The sequence below is a fragment of the Spermophilus citellus genome (genome assembly GCF_964194105.1).
Source record: "Spermophilus citellus genome assembly, chromosome: 2".
NCBI classification, from domain to species: Eukaryota; Metazoa; Chordata; class Mammalia; order Rodentia; family Sciuridae; genus Spermophilus; species Spermophilus citellus.
In genome coordinates, this window is record NC_138183.1 from 6,859,279 (window position 1) to 6,875,821 (window position 16,543).

The following is a 16,543-nucleotide window of genomic DNA, read 5'->3' on the forward strand; positions in this document are numbered from 1 at the left end:
GAGTCCTTGGGTTCAGGGAGCTAAGGGCCAGCTGGGACCTTAGGTGCTGGGCCAAGAATGGTGCCACACCCAGGGCCACATTTTTCATCAACTCTCCACCCACTTGTCCTGGCTTGGGCCTTCCCAAGTCCCATGAGCTGAGTGGCACCATGAGGCCCTGGTCTGATGGGCGGGGTGGGGTGGCCAACACCCAGGGCCCATAGGCTGGTCCAGCTGCCCTCCATGGAGCACAGCAGGACTGGTAGCAGATGAGGCATGCTTGCCCCAGCTCGCCCCAGGCCTCACTGCTGCCAGGGCAAACACCTGCTGGGGGTGCACCAGGGAAGCAGCCACCTGCCAGCACCACGTACCTGCCCTCAACCCTGTACACCTAGTAGAAGTGGAGCATCTTGTCAGGGTCAAGTGGGCACATATGGAATGCCAGGAGCAGGTGCACTGGGGCTAGGAGGGCAGCAACGTGAGGTTGCATGGCCTGACCAACCTGCGACCATCACTGAGGGTGTGGCCCATGGTTTTCCACTTTTCAGATGAGGAAACAAGCTCAGAGTTAAGGTTACCAGGACACTAAGTAGCAGAACAGAAATTCCGAGAGAGCACACTTATTTCCTTCAGGTCAGAGCCTGAGGAACATGTGTGGCTGAGCCCCCAGCCCCGCAGCATATCCACTCAGGGCCGGGGATGGAGATGAAGGTGGCTATTGGTAGAAACTGGATTTCAAGCACGAGAGGGCAGTACAGGAAGGCACTGGCACACCAGGCACTGATCCAGCCTTGAGGCCCTTAAGGTCTGACCAAATCTTTCCTTCACCTGTGAAGGTGGACACTCATTGTGGCCTTTTTTCTCCTTTCTTGATAAGGCTAGATAGATGCCACTTGCCCAAAGCCCCACGGAACAAGAGATGGGCCCCAGACCATAGTCTCCATGGTGATTTAAAGCAGTATTTAATAATTAGCTGGGGCACAGTGGCACGTGCCTGTAATCCCACTGGCTAGGAGAGAGGATCACAAGTTTGGGGCAAGCCTCGGCAACTTAGAAAACCTGTCTCAAAAAACAAAAAGGGCTGTGGAAGTAGCTCAGTGGTAAAGCACCCCTGGGTTAAATGCCTGATACCAAAAAAAAAAAGTAAGTTGATAACTAATTTTAAATCTACAAGGCTCCTGGGTCACCACTCATCTGAAGTTTGCTTAATTGAATGTCAAGGTTCAGTGGCCCCAGGGGACCTCACAGGCCTTAACACCCATTTGATTAGGGGTAACTTTTGATTCCTCCTCCCATGAGGGTGTAGCTGTTCTGCATCTCAGGGCCATCCCTGGGTCCCTCTCATAAGGCCTTTAAAAACCTAGTTCAGGGGCTGGAGTTGTGGCTTAGAGGTAGAGCACTTGCCTGGCATGTGTGAGGCAATGGGTTCGATCCTCAGCACCATATAAAAATAAAAGGTATGTGTCCATCTACAGCCAAAATCAGAAAAAAAAAAAAATACCCAGTTCAGTGCGCAGTTACTTCTGCAAAAGCAAGATTTTCATCCATCCATGCACCCAGAAATATGGAATGAAAGAAGTGGAGGAGACGTTCCTCTTGCCTTAGGAAAGGCAGGCCCTGTTCCCCAGTCTTACAAGCTGCCCCATGAAGATGGAACCCAACTTGCTAAGAGCAGGCTAGAGCCAGCTAGCACGAGGAAGGAAGGGAGAATAAGACAGAAACTGATGGTCCCCAATGCTGAGAGCTGCAGCTTAGGCAGGATGTGGGACCACAGAGAGGATGGAGCCAGAGGTTGGAAGGCCCTGGTGGGAAATACAAAGGCCTTCAAACCCCTGCCTTGGGGCCTAGGGTGCAGCTCCCAGGTGAGGCACTCACCTGGCACCTGTGAGACCCCTGGCTCCCTGTCCAGCATTAGTGGAGGGACTAGTTATCTCAAGATGCTTATGATTTCCTTGTCCTAAGGGTCACATGTCACCACAGCCACCCCCAGCCGCCTCACATAAGCTGTCACATGCTCAAGCCGCCATAGTTTAAGATTTTATTTTAAAACAATAGTAAACAATTTTGTTGATTTTTCTTAAACCACCTTACACTTGGCTTGTCTCAGGCAAAAAGTAAAAAATAAAAATACTAAGGGAAGGGGAGGGAAACATGGGGACTGACCTACCTCCCTAGAAACCAGCCCTGGTCCTGGCATCTGGAATGGCTTTGGACACTGCCTTTAACAAATGAGAAAAGAAAGCACCGAAAACTTGTGCTTCAGCAGCAGATTAGGACCCTCCACTGAGAAAAGGGTGGGGGGAAACACAGGTCCCCAGGGACCTGGGTCAGCTCTGGAAACTTCTGGGAGTCTGGAAGCCTCTCCTCCATGAGTGTTGCAGAGTGACTCAAGAGATGGTCCCTAGGAAGAGCCCTCCAAGCTGGACATATGGGGATCTGTGAGCTCACACCTGGACAGATTCCCCGCCTGCTGGGTGAGGTGGGAAGGACAAGGACATCTTCAGAGCATATAGAGAAGGGCAGGGGATCAGGCACTGGCTGCCAGACTCCTCCTGTCGTGGCTCCTGGTTCCTTTGTTCAAGGGATGAAGACTGACTGGTACTAGGTGGCAGACACGGAGCTGTAAACAGCTTGGGTGTGTCACCCATACGTGCAGGCTCCTTTGTCATCTTGGGGACAGGAGACCAGAGAAAGCCCTTGTGGTGTCAGGTTGATACGGAAGAACACAATGATAGCAGCCGCCAGACGCGTGCTTGCTCTGGGCCCTGCCCCCAAACGAAACACTGACGAGGTTCTGGAATGGCAATGGTGGCAGGGAGGGCACAGGGGACACTCCCTTCTCCTGGCCCCCAGCCCCTCAGGTCCAGTAAGAGGCAGTCTGCCCCTGGCTCGGGACAAAAGGCCTGGGCCCCTCTGTACCCAGGACAACCACTGCAATGTGGACTCTCTAGGTCCCATCTCCAAACTCCCATCTGCCTTTGACAAAAAATCAAAAAATAAATAGTGTGCACTTTTTACGTCACCTGGAATCTCTGGCCCAAGACTAGAGATGCAAGCCCTCATCCCCTTCCCCACACCCTGGTGCCACGTCAGGGGCACCTTCTGCCCAGCTGGGGGCTGGCAGCAGCAGAGTAAATGTCTCTGGCCATTTAGCCCCCAGGCAGCAGGCCTTCCAGGGTCCTAGTTGAGGGGCTGGCTCAGCCCTTTGGTCCACCTTGTCCATTAAAATTAAAATAAGAAAAAAAAAAGGCTCCACTTGGTGACTCAGGTCTGTAGAGGTCTTTGCTTCAGCCCTCTGTCAGTCATTCTGTCCATCCTGCAAGGCATCATGCAGGCCAGATCTGGAGGCTGGACCCAGCCCTACCCACCAGTCACTGCAATTTCGTCCCCAGCTTGCGCTGTCTGTTCCTGCAAAATAGGATAGGGTCAGATGTGGGGACACCTGGTGTTCAGTGGTATCCCCTCCCCACTCAAAGTTCCAATGAAATGGACAAATGCCCATACAGCAGCTGCAGTGACTGACCCAAGCTGTACCAATCAGAGCCCCTGCCCTGGGGCTGGGACATGGACAGGGTCAGTCTCTGCTGGACTGTATCATGATATCTCCTCAGCTTTGGAGCCCAGGAAGAGGGCCAGGAGACAGGCAGGGCAGAGACCTGGACAAGAGGGACCTGGCTGATTCCAATTAATCATGGAGCACTCCCCTTACATACAGGTCAGCCCAAGCAGTTCAGTTATCACCAAAATGGAATTACAAAGAAGCAGCTTGGGACTGGGGTTATAGCTTAGTTGGTAGAGTGCTTGCCTCACATGTACAAGGCCCTGGGTTCAATCCCAACACCATCACCACCAAAAAAAAAAAAAAAAAAAAAAAGCAGCCCTACATCTGGGAATATGTAAGCAAAGCAGACTGCAGAGTTTGGAACTGCTGACATCCTGGTTTGGAATGTGCCTATATCCAGATGAGCTCAGGAACCTAATCAAAGCAGGGAATTGCCCGTATTTTCTAAAGCAGCTGACTGAGGCTCAAGAAGAACAGGGCTCATCTAGGATCCAAGTTAAAATCCTAAGCACCTCAGCAAACTTTTCTGCCTCAGAAGCTTTGTGGATGCTGCTCCCTCTGCTGAGAGCCCCCACTTCTGGCCCTAACAGGACCACTGTTCCTTCTCCTAGGAGGCGGTCCTGGGTGGTCACGCAGCAGGCTAAGTTCCTGTTGCAAACCCTCAAACCTCTGGGTCTGGCTCCCTGGCACAGACCTCACCTCACGGACAGGCTCTTCATTCCACACATCTCCCTGCAGCTGTGAGCGTCCCCAGGGTGGAACCCTGGCTGACTGCACCCAACCTCACAGCCTGGCACAGAGCAGGTCCATGTGGAGGACAGGCAAATGAAGGCAGGTGACAGCCAGCCAGCCAGGACGGGCAAGGCAGCACCACTCTGGGAGCCAGGTAAGAGCACAGCAAGGGTGGCTGGGGCCTTTCTGCAGTTAATGGGATTGCCCAGCCCTAACTCCTTTAAATCCCCTTTTCTCTTGGAGCTGAGGCTTTATAGTTAAGCTTATTAGGATAATTTGGACCTTAATATACTAAACACATTTCCTAGCTGCTGGGACACCCCTCCCTGCCCCACCTCTTCGTTCCTCTCACTCCTCTTTGGAAAACATCCTCTGGAGCCCAGCCTGCTTCAGCTCCTCTCTGAACCCTGAGAGGAGCCAGTAGACATCCCACCCAAGATCTGGGGTGAGCTGAGTGGAAGAGTGTGAGTCAGGAGCATCCAAAGCCCAGCACTGCCCCGACATGCTCTGCACCTGAAGGCTGCCCTAACTGGGTGTGCCTGCTGACCTGGCCACCAGGAAGCATCTCAATAAATAGCTTGGAGGGCCACACTCAGGACCCCTGAGATCTCAGTGGACAAGCTCTCCTGTTTTGGGCTGCAGATGTTAAGTGCAAGGGCTCTGGGACAAAAGTTCACTGCCCAGCTCCCTCACCGACTTTCTGAAAGATGTCAGGCAAGTGACTTCCCTTTCCTCTGAGCTTACTTTCTCATCTGCAAAATGAGGATCACAGGAGAATTCAATAAAGCAATGAAAGAAAAGTAGGCAAGTTCCAGGCTTTAAGGAAGCCCTTCAAATATGGGGACAGCAGTAACTTCTGGCCCCTTAACTTACCTGGCTTCTGCCCGGGTTACCGTGTACTCAAACCAGAGTACATTGGGAATGAGGCTCGTGTCCCGGATTAGGAAGAACTCAGAGACAGGCCTGGAGAGACAGACCCAGAAAGCCACAGCTGTGTCAGCACATGAGCCTCCCACCAAGCCAGATGCCCCACCAGATCCTGGGGCTGGTGCTGCACCCTCCCCCACTCCAACAGAGCCACAGTACTCACAACCCAGCAGGACTTTGGCCCACCCCACCCTCCCTTCTTCCTTTTCTCTTGGCAGTACTGAGGATTAAACCCAGGGGCACTCTACCACTGAACTCTATCCCCTTGCTCTTTTGATTTTACTTTGAGACAGGGTGTCGAGGTAAGTTGCCAATGTTGGCCCTGAACTTTTGATCTTCCTGCCTCAGCCTTCTGAGTCCTGGTATTATAGGTGTGCACCACTTTGTATGACTCCGACTGTTTTCTAAGTCCCTCAGAGCCTAGGCAAGGACAGAGGATGGTACTCTGGCTTCTGGATGTGGGGAGGCCCCATAAGACCCTGCAGCAAGACCCTAGGGGAGGTGGAAGCTAGGCAAATGGCTGGGTACTGGGCCCTCCCAGGGAGATGAGGCTGGACTCAGGTTGCTGGAGACTTCCCATTGATGGCCACACTTGTGGGAGTGGACAGGTGCCACAGGCCAGGAAGGTGGAGGGACAGGAGGCAGTTACCAGGCTGCTATCCTGGGGAACAGCGGGGTGAGGACCTCCTGGGTGAAGACGAACCAGGCGATGGCCATGAGGCTTCCAGCAATGCCCCCATAGAGCACCTGGCTCCAGGTGTGGTACAGCAGGTAGACCCTGGGCCAAGGCCAGAAGGGAAGTTCATGAGAGCCAGACAGGGACAGGCTTACACAATCTCCTGTGTTCAACACGGTTAGTTTCCCAGGGACCTTGTATGCACACATGGTGTCACACGCAGGTAGGACAAGCTCCCAGGAACATGCCTCAGCCCACCTTCCGAAGGGGGGCAGGGCACTGGAGCCCAATGGCTGCTCCCTATCTCTAGAAGTGACGAGGTTGCTCAGCTGGGATCTGCCTCCCTCCCATCCAGCCCTTAAACTGAGTCTGTCTGTAAGAGGCTCCCCCAGGAAGCTGGGAACAAATGGCTGACACACAGGGATATCCCCAGAATCTTAGGCTCCGTCAATGGGCTAGAAGGAGCAACTGGAACCCTGTCCCTTTAAAACCTGAGGTGTGGGGCCCTTTCCCAGACCTTCCCTACAAGACCTGGGAGGGGACCCACAATGAGGTCTAGCAGGATCCCAAGTGGGCAGTGCAGGGCAGGGCTCCTCCTGCCTCATACCTGCTGTAGGAGACCAGGAAGGCCGCAGTGAGGAGCCCCAGGGACAGCACGTGCCTCCACAGCAAGTCCAGGAACCTGGCGTTGTTCGTCTGGTGCATTCTGGGAAAACAGACCATCAGCCAGCCTCAGTCCCAGTCTGTGGTCCAGGCCTTCCAAATAGCCCCTGGCCCCATCCACACGCTCCTGGAACCTTCTGCCTCAGCTGCAGCTCTTTCCACCCCTAGAGGTATCTGAAGGGCTAGCAGTAAGTCCCCAGCACAGCCCATCTTGGGCCATTTTAGGGTCACACCCACTGGGACAGAAGCTCACCTTAAATACAGGAATAGGAAGGAATAGACGGAGAAGAACCACATAAACTGGGAATGGCTGGAGGGCATCCCGTACTTCGTGCCCACGGCTGTGTGGGGGCCTGGGGGAGAAAGGAGACCAGGGCATCACAGGAGGACGCAGGCCTCCTGGCAACACCCCAACCTGGGGAACCACAGGCCCTTGCAGCCCGGGCCCTACCTCCACAGGGCCGTGGTTCCTGGATGACGTGTTTGATCAGCCAGTTGACCCCTTCATTCAGTGCCAGGCCCCCGAGGAATGAGATCTGCCAGGGGAAGATGTCAGTCAGCTGAGCCTGTGTACCTGCTGGCCATAGCCCAGCCGCAAAGACTGTGGCTTCTGACTGACCTCCCAGGCCAACAAGTGAACAGCCTAGACCAGCTAAGAGCTCTGCACCGCAAGACACGCAGCAGCATGGAGGGGACGGCAGAGCAAAGCAGGGTGTGGAACTGAGGAGACAGACTCACCGTGTGTAGCTCCCGCTTGAATATGATGAGGGTCACAAAGCCGACAATGACAAAAACAGGGCTGAGGCTCAGGTAGGCAAGGAGGTGGCCAGAGAGATCACCTGTGGGAGACAGAGAAGCAGGCATGGGAACAGGAGCCAGTCCCTACAACCCAAGTAGGCCCTGAGCCGGCAAGGAGGTCCCAACAGGACCTGGCGCCCAGGGCGAGGCAGTGAAGATGCCCAGTAGACCAACCGACCACACCAACCTAGTAAAACAGGTATAACAAGAAAGGTCTAGTCCTAACCACCAAAAGTCACACAACATGAGCTTAATGCAGGTGCCTTCACTGTCCCCATTCTGAGTACCAGAAGGAGTTATGGACCTGCCCAAAGTCACTCCCACAAATCACACACACACAGAAGTGAGGGACTTAGAAATCCAAGGATCCAGCCTGGTCCACATGCCACACCCATCACTCTGCCAGAGCAGAGATCTGAAGCCTGCTTGGTCTGACACCAGAGGCAGGTCCCTGCATGGAGGGCAGCCCAATGGCACAGCACCACACCTCTGCTGCCCCAGCCAAGCCCTGGGCCTCCGGGAAGGCTGATGGTCTCTGGACTCACACAGACTTGAGTCCACACTAAAGCTCCAATGCAGCCAAGCTGGGACAGTGGCTACTTGTGGCAGGTAACAGTTTCTCACTGCTTCCCCATCGGCAAGAAATTATGACCTACTGACTACCAGGGTTTTAAACTCCTGACAAGCCTGGAGGGAGGTGGTATGAAGACCACTGGCCCATAGAGACACTGAGGCCAAAGGCAAGGATGAGCCCAAAAGCTACTTCTGCTGTTTGAGACAAGGTGGCCATGGCGATCTGGGGTTAGAGGGATGGCTCAGTCCTTGTGCCAGGACATGCTGCCCACAGAACTCAGGCAAGGATTACCCCTGCCTGAGTCTCAGTACTCTCCCGGGAGGTGCAGGTATTAGTACCTACCCCCTCCAATGGTGTAGACAGGATATGATGGGGCCTGAGAGATACCAACTTGGTTCCTGGCACCCAGGACACTTCCACATGGGGGTCACACAGAGGCTGGGAGAACTCAGAGTGGGAAGCGGTCCACACCACTGGGCTGGCCCCAAGTAGCAGGAAAGGTGCCCACAGAGGGCTGAGTATGGGTTCCAAACCTGAAAAGATGGGTGCCTCATCTGGCCTTACCTGAACTTACCCAGGGATCTGGCTTAGAGCTGGTCTGAGAGAACAGAGCAGCAGTCCAGGTTCAAGTGCTTCTGCTGTCTGAGCCCCACTGGGCAATGCTGAGTGAGTCCTTTCCCTTTTCTGGGCCTCTGCTTCCCCATCCATCCCCTCTTAGCTCTGAGATTCTGGGTCTCTCTGCTACCTGGCTGATGGCCCTGGTACTGAGCTGTGAGGACCGAGCAGTAAGTAGCTGGTGCCACATACCTTCAGTCATCTCATCCGCCTGCCCTAGAGCCAGAACTACCCTGGGACCTTCCTGTACGTGCTGCCAGGAATTCTGGTCTCTCCACTCTCTGATCTAAGTTCCTCCATGGCTCCCACTGCCTTTGGGATACGTTCCCCTCAGGCAGTCCTGGCCTTCTTCCCTTCCACCTTCTGCTCCAGTTCCAGGGACAGCACTCTAGTTCCCTGAAGGACTGTGCTCTGTCCTACTTCTGGACTTCGTACACACTACAGTCCCCATCTGGGATGCTGCCTGGGTGAACTCAACAAACATAAGTGGCAAAAAAAGACAAGACCCTACCATTGCATAGCTCTCAGTCTGGACAGAGAATCTGTAATCGGGACACAGCTCATGATCTGCTAGTTCATGTAGCTATCGGCCTAGTGTGTGTCTCCCCCTACACTTCAGGCCCCATGAGAGGAGGGTCAGTCTTTCTATACTCCACTACTCCCCTGCCCGCCACTTCACCATGCCTAAAAACTATGTGAGGTGAAAGATGAAGGAAGCAAGTTCAGTGTAGGCAGTGGCACAGAGGAGAGCAAAGGATTCCAGAAGCATCTACAGGGGATTAGACTTTGCAGGCACAGTCAGGTCCCTTATCACAGCCTGTGTGTACACTGCCAAGTTGCTTCTCCCTTGTAAGACTGAAGCTCTCTGAGAAGCTACTCTGAGGCCAGGGAGGGGATGTCAAGAAGATGCTTGGTCAAGACCCTTCCCTGCTCAGAGACCTCCTTCCAAAGAACAGGAATGTAGGGCTATCAACCAGGACTGTTCATCAATCTAAACCCAGAAATGCCCAGAGCCTAGCACTTGGGAGGTGCTCAGTGGATACTGGCTAAATCAATAATCGAATGGTGGGCAGGCGGGCAGGCAGATAGGAAAAAGCACCTGGCAGCACGGCCCCACCCCTAGTATAGCCCAGAACAACCAGTCAAAGTTCTCTGGCATCCAGCCCTGAGGTCCTCTGCAGGACCAGGTTCTCATGTCCCTGCCCAAGAAAGCAGTAACAGCAGGCCCTTTTTGAGCAAACTAGGGCTCAGTGAGGGGTCCCCAGCCTCACCCACCACATAAACATCCTACCTGTGAAACAGGTAACATCAGCTGCAGGCATTTAGGGGTTGTTTACCCTGTGGTAGGCACTGTGCCCTGCACTACTCATGCCTGCCTTCGTTTGATTCACACATCATTACAGAAGAGAGGCACTGAGCTTAGTGCCACTTCAGGGATGAAGTGGCAGGGTCGGGTTAGGGTGGGGATAGGCACTTGCTCAAGGCCTCAGCCTGAATTGGAGCCCGGATACGTCTGACCCCAAGGCCCAAGCTCTGCAGTGTATCTACTAGACTGCCTCCAGAACGGTCGCTAATAGACCTCTCATCTGGAAAGCCCTGCCCTCCTAGAAGCGTGTGGACTGCGAAGCTGCATAAAAGTCAGGATCCCAGGGGCTGACTGACTGCCTCCTCGCCCGGTGCCCCCAGTGAGCGCTGCTCAGGGCGTGGCTCCACAAGAACTCACAAGCCTGGCCTCGGCTTGCACACTCCCTGCAACAGGGAGCTCTTTCTCTTACAGCCAGTCCAAAGCGCTATCCCAAAGAAACAGGCACTCCCCGCACGCCGAGGAGGGAGTGCGGCCTCTCTGGCTTCGGGGAAGGCGGGGAACAAAGGCCAGTGATCCTTCTCCGCCTCATACAGACCCCAGTCCCATTTCAGCCCACCGGAGCCGCGGGACCCTGGGTGAATCGCCCCAGGCGCGCAGCTGCAGAGTGCGCGATCAAGAGGCACACAATTTCGCCCAGCTCATCGCCGCCCCACTGCGCCTGCGCGGCGCGCGCGCCGGCCGAGCCCCTCCATGGCTCACTATTTGACAGTTCCCACCCCGGTGCCTCCGCGCCCCCTCCGCGGGCCGGAGCGCCCAGGGCCTCGGGGCCGGGCCCGGGAGGGGGGCCTCGGGGCCGGGGCCGCCTTTTACCTGCAGGATATTCGACGTGGGTGAGAGTCACCGGCCGCCATGAAGCGGGGAGCGAGCACTGTCCGTCCGCTGCCATCTTACCCGGAGACCGGGCTTCGCCAAGCAGCCAATGGGGAGTCAGGGGGGCGGTGGTCCTGACCTATCACGCCGGGAAGGCGCCACGCACCCAATCGGAGGCCGATACAGGTATTGGCGCAGCCATTCAGCGTACGGGCCGTGAGGCTGACCGGAGCGGCGAATCAGAGAGCTGGCCCCTAGGAGCCTGCGAGCCGTCCCAGCCGGCACCCAATCCAGGACCAGCGCAGGTAGTTGCCTGACCAATTAGGAAGAAGGAGAGTTCCAACCCAGAGCAGAGAGCAGGCCAGCCAATCAGAAGGTAAGCATGGCTCACAGTGTGGGTAGGATGGGCCAATCAGGCGCTAGCTTGGGGGGCGTGTTGAGCTTTGGTGGGAGCTTTGGTTCGGCTGGGATTTGCTCTGGAGGAAAGTTTCCTGGTACCGGAGTACCTCTGCGGTCGGCGGGACCTGCGCGCCGGTAAGAGCGCGTGCTCGAAGCAAAGAGGAAACCTCAGCACCACTGGGTCCTATCCGCTTTTAATTATAAGTAAACTGAGACCAAAGACTCGGCATTTATTTTTCTTTGTCCTTTACTGATCAACGGAAGGACGAGTCCAACGAAGCAGAGGGCTTTTTTGTTAAAGAGCTCGTGGGTTGGAGAGGGAACTCCTGGGGCGGGGGCACACACGTTTAGGTACCCTAAACGCTTTACAGAACGGAAGCCTAATTGAGGTTAAGGACGCCTTCCTTCTTCCACTCGTTTAACAAGGATTTATTGGTTCAGCCATATTGATACTACTTAATGAGGCATCTTGAAAGCATGTTTTCCACCCATCCCTCAGTTTTCCCAAAACATTCTTAAGTAAATCTCCATACGTCCCCACCCACCTCACCCTCTGACCCCCTCTCCAGCTAGGTGAATTACAGGTCAGGTAAGGTGCTCTTGTCTCCTTACCTTGGCTTATGCAGTGCCTCTGCCTGGAATGCACATCTCTTGCCCTACTTTGCCTGGCCTAGTCTGACTCAAGTGTCTGTTCACTGTTTCTGTGGCCAAGTGAGGGGCCTCCACTGGACTCCTGTGGTTGCATCCCCTTTTCTACCTCAGCCCTCACAACACAGGATTGTTAATTGCTTCCTTTTCTGTCTCTGCAAGTGAGCAGTGGTTCTCTGACAACCTGGGCCAACCTCAGCTTGTAGAAAACATGGATTCTTGGCACTCACTAAGACCTCCTGGGTTGACCCAGAAGGTCCAGGTTGGAGCCTTAGCCTCTGCACTTTGTGTGTGTGTGTGTGTGTGTGTGTGTGTGTGTGTGTAGGGGAGTACTGGGGATTAACTCAGGAGCATTCTACCATTGAGCTACATTCTCAGCTCTTTTTATTTTGAGACAGGGTCTCAATAAATTGCCTGGGCTGGTCTTCAACTTGCAATCCTCCTGCCTCAGCCTCCTGAGTAACTGGGATGACAGGTGGTGGCAAACATCAGAAAAGCCCTAGGCAACATGTGGACAGAGTCCAGTACATCCCTGAACCTGTCTCAGGCCAGACCCAGAACAAGTGCCTGATAAATGACATCAGTGCCTGTGAGGTGGAGTGAGAATCAACAGGAATCACTGATCAGAATGGCTGACTCTGCCAGCCTGCCTGCCTGCCAGCCAAAACCAGGACCTCCCAAGTGGACAATAAGTAGACAAAAACCAAGGGCCCAGGAAGCCCCTGTCCCAGCTCAGTTGTGCTCAGCTTCCCTACCTCCCCCGCCCAGTGGGCCTTTCTAGGTCGGCTGCTCTTGCAGTCATCTGGTCACCTGCCCTCAGCTGCCTCAGACACTGCCATTATTAGTCTCTGAGAAGCAGGAGGTGTGAGGAGTGGGTCCTGAGCTTCCCAGAATAGTTCCCTGGGACATGGCAGCTATCATGGGTCTGGGCTGCAGTGCCCTTCCCAAACAGGCCCAGAGAAGCAATTCCCTGAAACACAGGATTCTCAGACCCCAGATTCTCTCCCACCAGGGAGTGCTCCTGAGGAGGTGACAAGGATGGGGGACTACAAAAGGAGTGGGAGTTTTGCAAGGTGGGTTTCCTGGCAGAGGAAACAACACGGCAAGTGTCCTGAGGCTGCAGTGGTGGGTGACAGAGACAAGAGGGACAGGGAAGCTCTGCAGGGAAGAGGTCAGCAGGGGTCTGGCCATCCATGGCACTGAGGGCATTGTTGGTGCTGAGGACAAAGGGGACTTCTAACGCCATATGCCATACACGGTATGTCTAGGTTTTGCACTCACCCCCTGGATTGAACCCAGGGGCACTTAACCACTGAGCCACATCCCCAGCCCTTTTTATTTTGAGACAGGGTCTCAGTAAGTTGCCAAGGCTGGCCTGGAACTTTTGATCCTCCAGGCTCAGATTTTGGAGTTATTGGTCTTAGAGGTATGCACCACCCAGCATTGTTTCAGGAATATTTGAGCTCCTCCTCAGTGCCATCATGAGTGTCAAGGACGTCTGCCCTCATGAAACTTCCATTCTGAGGAGGTTGCAGAACTTCTGGGTCCTGAAGATGCAGTTAGAGAGACTAGGAGTCTCAAACTAGGAGCAACCATGTCAACTGTCAAGACACTCCCAGAGGAGCCATCTATGGCCTCTTAGAATAGCTTCTGGGAAGCTGGGCACGATGGTGCTCACCCATCATCCCAGCTACTCAGGAGGCTGAGGCAGGAGGATCACAAGGCTGAAGTCAGCCTGGAAAACATAACAAGACCTTGTCTCAAAAAATAAAAAGGGCTGGGGGTGTGGCTCAGTGGTAGAGCACCCCTGGGTTCAATCCCCAGTACCCCCCCACACACAAAAAAAAGCTTCTGGAAGGCAAGGCTTGGGGTTCCACACACTGCAGGGCCTAGTCCTTGAGACAGAAACGGTCAGGCTCATCCCCAGGCTGCAAGCTCCCCGGGTTTGGGGCATTTACTGATTTCCATAGTGTAAGTACTTTAAGTTGTCTCAAAAACCAGAACAGAGAGCCCACCCCAGCAGCAAACACCCATGGTCCCAGCACCAGAGGCTAAGGTAGGAGGGTCACTCAGCTCAGAAGTTCAGGGCCAGCCTGGCAACATGAGGAGACCCTGTCTCAGGAAAAAAGCCAGGGTGAGCAGGTGGCTGCTGCACATACCACACCTGAACAGTGCCTGGAGCAGCACCTAGCACACAGGAGGCCCATAAACACATGGTGGGTGTCCTCAGCTGTCCTGTCCTCCTGTGTCCAACCTGGAAGTCCCTTATGTTGTAATTCCTGCCACTGTTTGCTGGGCCAAAGACTCAGTGCTGTGTCCTGCAGGATCTTATGACCATTGTCCTCTATGACCACCTGAGTAAAGGCTGGGATTAGATGGCTCATGGCTAGCTGCTTATGGCCATGGGAGTGCCATGCCAAGGTAAGGGGCCTGGAGTACTAGGCTGGGCTCAGGAGACCTAGATGTCCATCCCACAGCTGCCATGGCTGGCCAGCACCACTTCCCTCCAGATCTCCCTACCATTAGTGAGGGGACTGGGCACAGTTACCTCTGTCCACAACACCCTCCCCCAAACCTGTGCTGAAAACCACTGCTCTGCACTGTGGGTCTGAGTTCTTGACTGGGCTCCATTGGGCAGTTCTGCTGGGTCACTCATGCAGCTGGTGACTCAGCTGGGCCCAGGTGGTACCAGACAGCCGCCTTTGAGTCTAGAGGTGAGCTGCTGAGCTTCCTGTAGCACCATGCTGTGTTCTGTGGAAGGACTCAAAGACTGATGGGTGTCCAAATGACCTGGCAGCTATTCCAAGAAGCTCCCAGTGGCTAAGCGTTGGCTGTTTTAAGTATTAGAGGAATGATTGTGACTGCATCATATCAAATAACTAAAACCCCATGAGTTCATAGAGGTATTGAACAAGCAGGGAGCAAATCAATTCCAGAATGGTCTGCAGCAACAAAGAAAATACTGGCCAGGTGTGGTGATCATCCCAGCAGCTCAGGAGGCTGAGGCAGGAGGATTGTGAGTTCAAGGTCAGCCTCAACAACTTAGTGAGGCCCCATAAGCAATTCAGCAAGATCCTCTCTCGTAATAAAATGTAAACACCCCTTGGCTCAATCCCTGGTACCAAAAATTAAAATACTGATCCATGCTATAGAGCGAATAAAGCTCAAAAAAAGTATTCTAGCCAAAAAAGGTAGAAACCAAAGATCACATAATGTGTGATTCCATCTATAGAAAAGGCCCAGAAAAGGCAAGTATAGAATAGAGGTTGGTGGTGGCCTGGGGGACATTCCGCAAACAAGTACGAAGGGTCTTTTCAACGTGATGGCAATGTGCTGATGCTGTGTGTGGTAGTTGATACACAACTATTTTTAGTAAAGTACCAAAAATCATTACAGCAAGTACATTTTATCGTTTGCAAATTACACCTTTACAAAATTGTTTAAAACAAACCAAGAAACACACTAGAGAATCACTGATAGTTTAGGTGTGACTTTGGTGTGCGGGTCTTGTTGGAGAAGAATTACCTTCTGAAGAACTACCTGCTTCAAGTATTCATGGGTGAAGTTCACATCTGAAAACTAAAAATATTTTGGAAAAGAAGCCAGCTGTGGTGGTGCACACCTGGAATCCCTCTTACTCAGGAGGCTGAGGCAGGAGGACCTCAAGTTGAAGGCCAACCTGGGCAAATGAGTGAGATCCTGTCTGAAAATAAAATAGGAAAGGCTAGGGAGGGAGCTCAGGGATACAGTGCTTGCCTAGCATGTGTGAGATTCTGGGTTCAATCCCAAGGACCACACCCGCACAGCAAGGAATTGGAAAATACATACAGGAAATATTGAACCCAGGGCTTTGTGCATGCTAAGCAGGTGTTCCACTACTGAGCTACAACCCGACATTGTGTGTGTGTGGTTGTAGATGAACACAGTACCTTTGTTTTGTTTATTTATAAGTGGTGCCAAGGATTGAACCCAGTGCCTCACACATACTAGGCAAGCATTGTACCACTGAGCCACAATAGCAGCTTTAACCCCAGACTTAAAAGGTTCCCCCCAAAACTTTTCTGTAACATTTGAATTCTTGTTTTTTTTTAAACTGGAGATCAAATCCAGGGCTTCTTGCATGCTAGGCAAGCACTCTATCACAGAGCTATGTTCCCAGCACCACCACACCCTGCCACTTTTTAATTTTGGTAGTAGCTTAGGTCTTGCTCAATTGCTGAGGCTACTTGCCATCCCCCTGCCTCAGCCTACTGAGTGCTGGGACTATAGGCATGTGCTACGCTACCACTGCTGGCACCCAGCCCACTTTTTAATTTTGAGGCAGGACCTTGTTAAGTTGCCCAAGTTGGCCTTGAAGTTTTGTTCCTCCTACCTCAGCCTCCCACATTGCTGAGACTTAACAGCTTGTGATTTTCAGATGTCCATGAAGTACCTGAAGACATGGCAGGCTGGATCTGCATCCCCGCCGGTCTCCCTGCCCCTGCCCCTGCCCCTGCCGGGCTCTCCTAGTGCAGTCAGAGAAACTGAGCCTGGAAGCCTGTGGGCCCTGTCCAGTGCCTACAGCTTGCAGACCTGGAAACTAAGCCCCGGAGGGAGGTGGCCTTCCTGCCACGGCGCTGAGGTGAGTGCACGCCCAAGATGCCCACTTCTGAGCACCAGTAGTCCTGTTCAGTGAGGGATTTCTCCCGCTCTTTGTCCCGGTTTGGCCAAGAAGCAAAGAGCCACCCCATCCCCATGTCAGTGCAGGAGGAGATGGTGTCTGTCATTTATTGGACTCGCGGTCAACGCACAGGC

General features: G+C 53.6%; 1 protein-coding gene across 2 annotated transcripts; it reads right to left on the reverse strand.

Moving 5' to 3' along the window:
* Positions 1-44: 44 nt before the first annotated feature.
* Positions 45-10,831, reverse strand: DOLPP1 (dolichyldiphosphatase 1). 2 transcript variants are annotated; one of them, XM_081279183.1, is made up of 8 exons: positions 10,703-10,831; positions 7,278-7,378; positions 6,991-7,075; positions 6,793-6,892; positions 6,484-6,582; positions 5,850-5,978; positions 5,147-5,236; positions 45-3,387 (listed from the first exon to the last, which is right to left on the reverse strand). In XM_081279183.1, exons 1-8 carry the CDS (start codon positions 10,776-10,778, stop codon positions 3,351-3,353), a joined length of 717 nt encoding a protein of 238 aa, XP_081135309.1. In that variant the 5' UTR covers positions 10,779-10,831; the 3' UTR covers positions 45-3,350. The 2 variants fall into 2 exon arrangements, with proteins under 2 accessions (XP_081135309.1, XP_081135310.1); XM_081279184.1 differs by lacking the exon at positions 5,850-5,978.
* Positions 10,832-16,543: the final 5,712 nt, after the last annotated feature.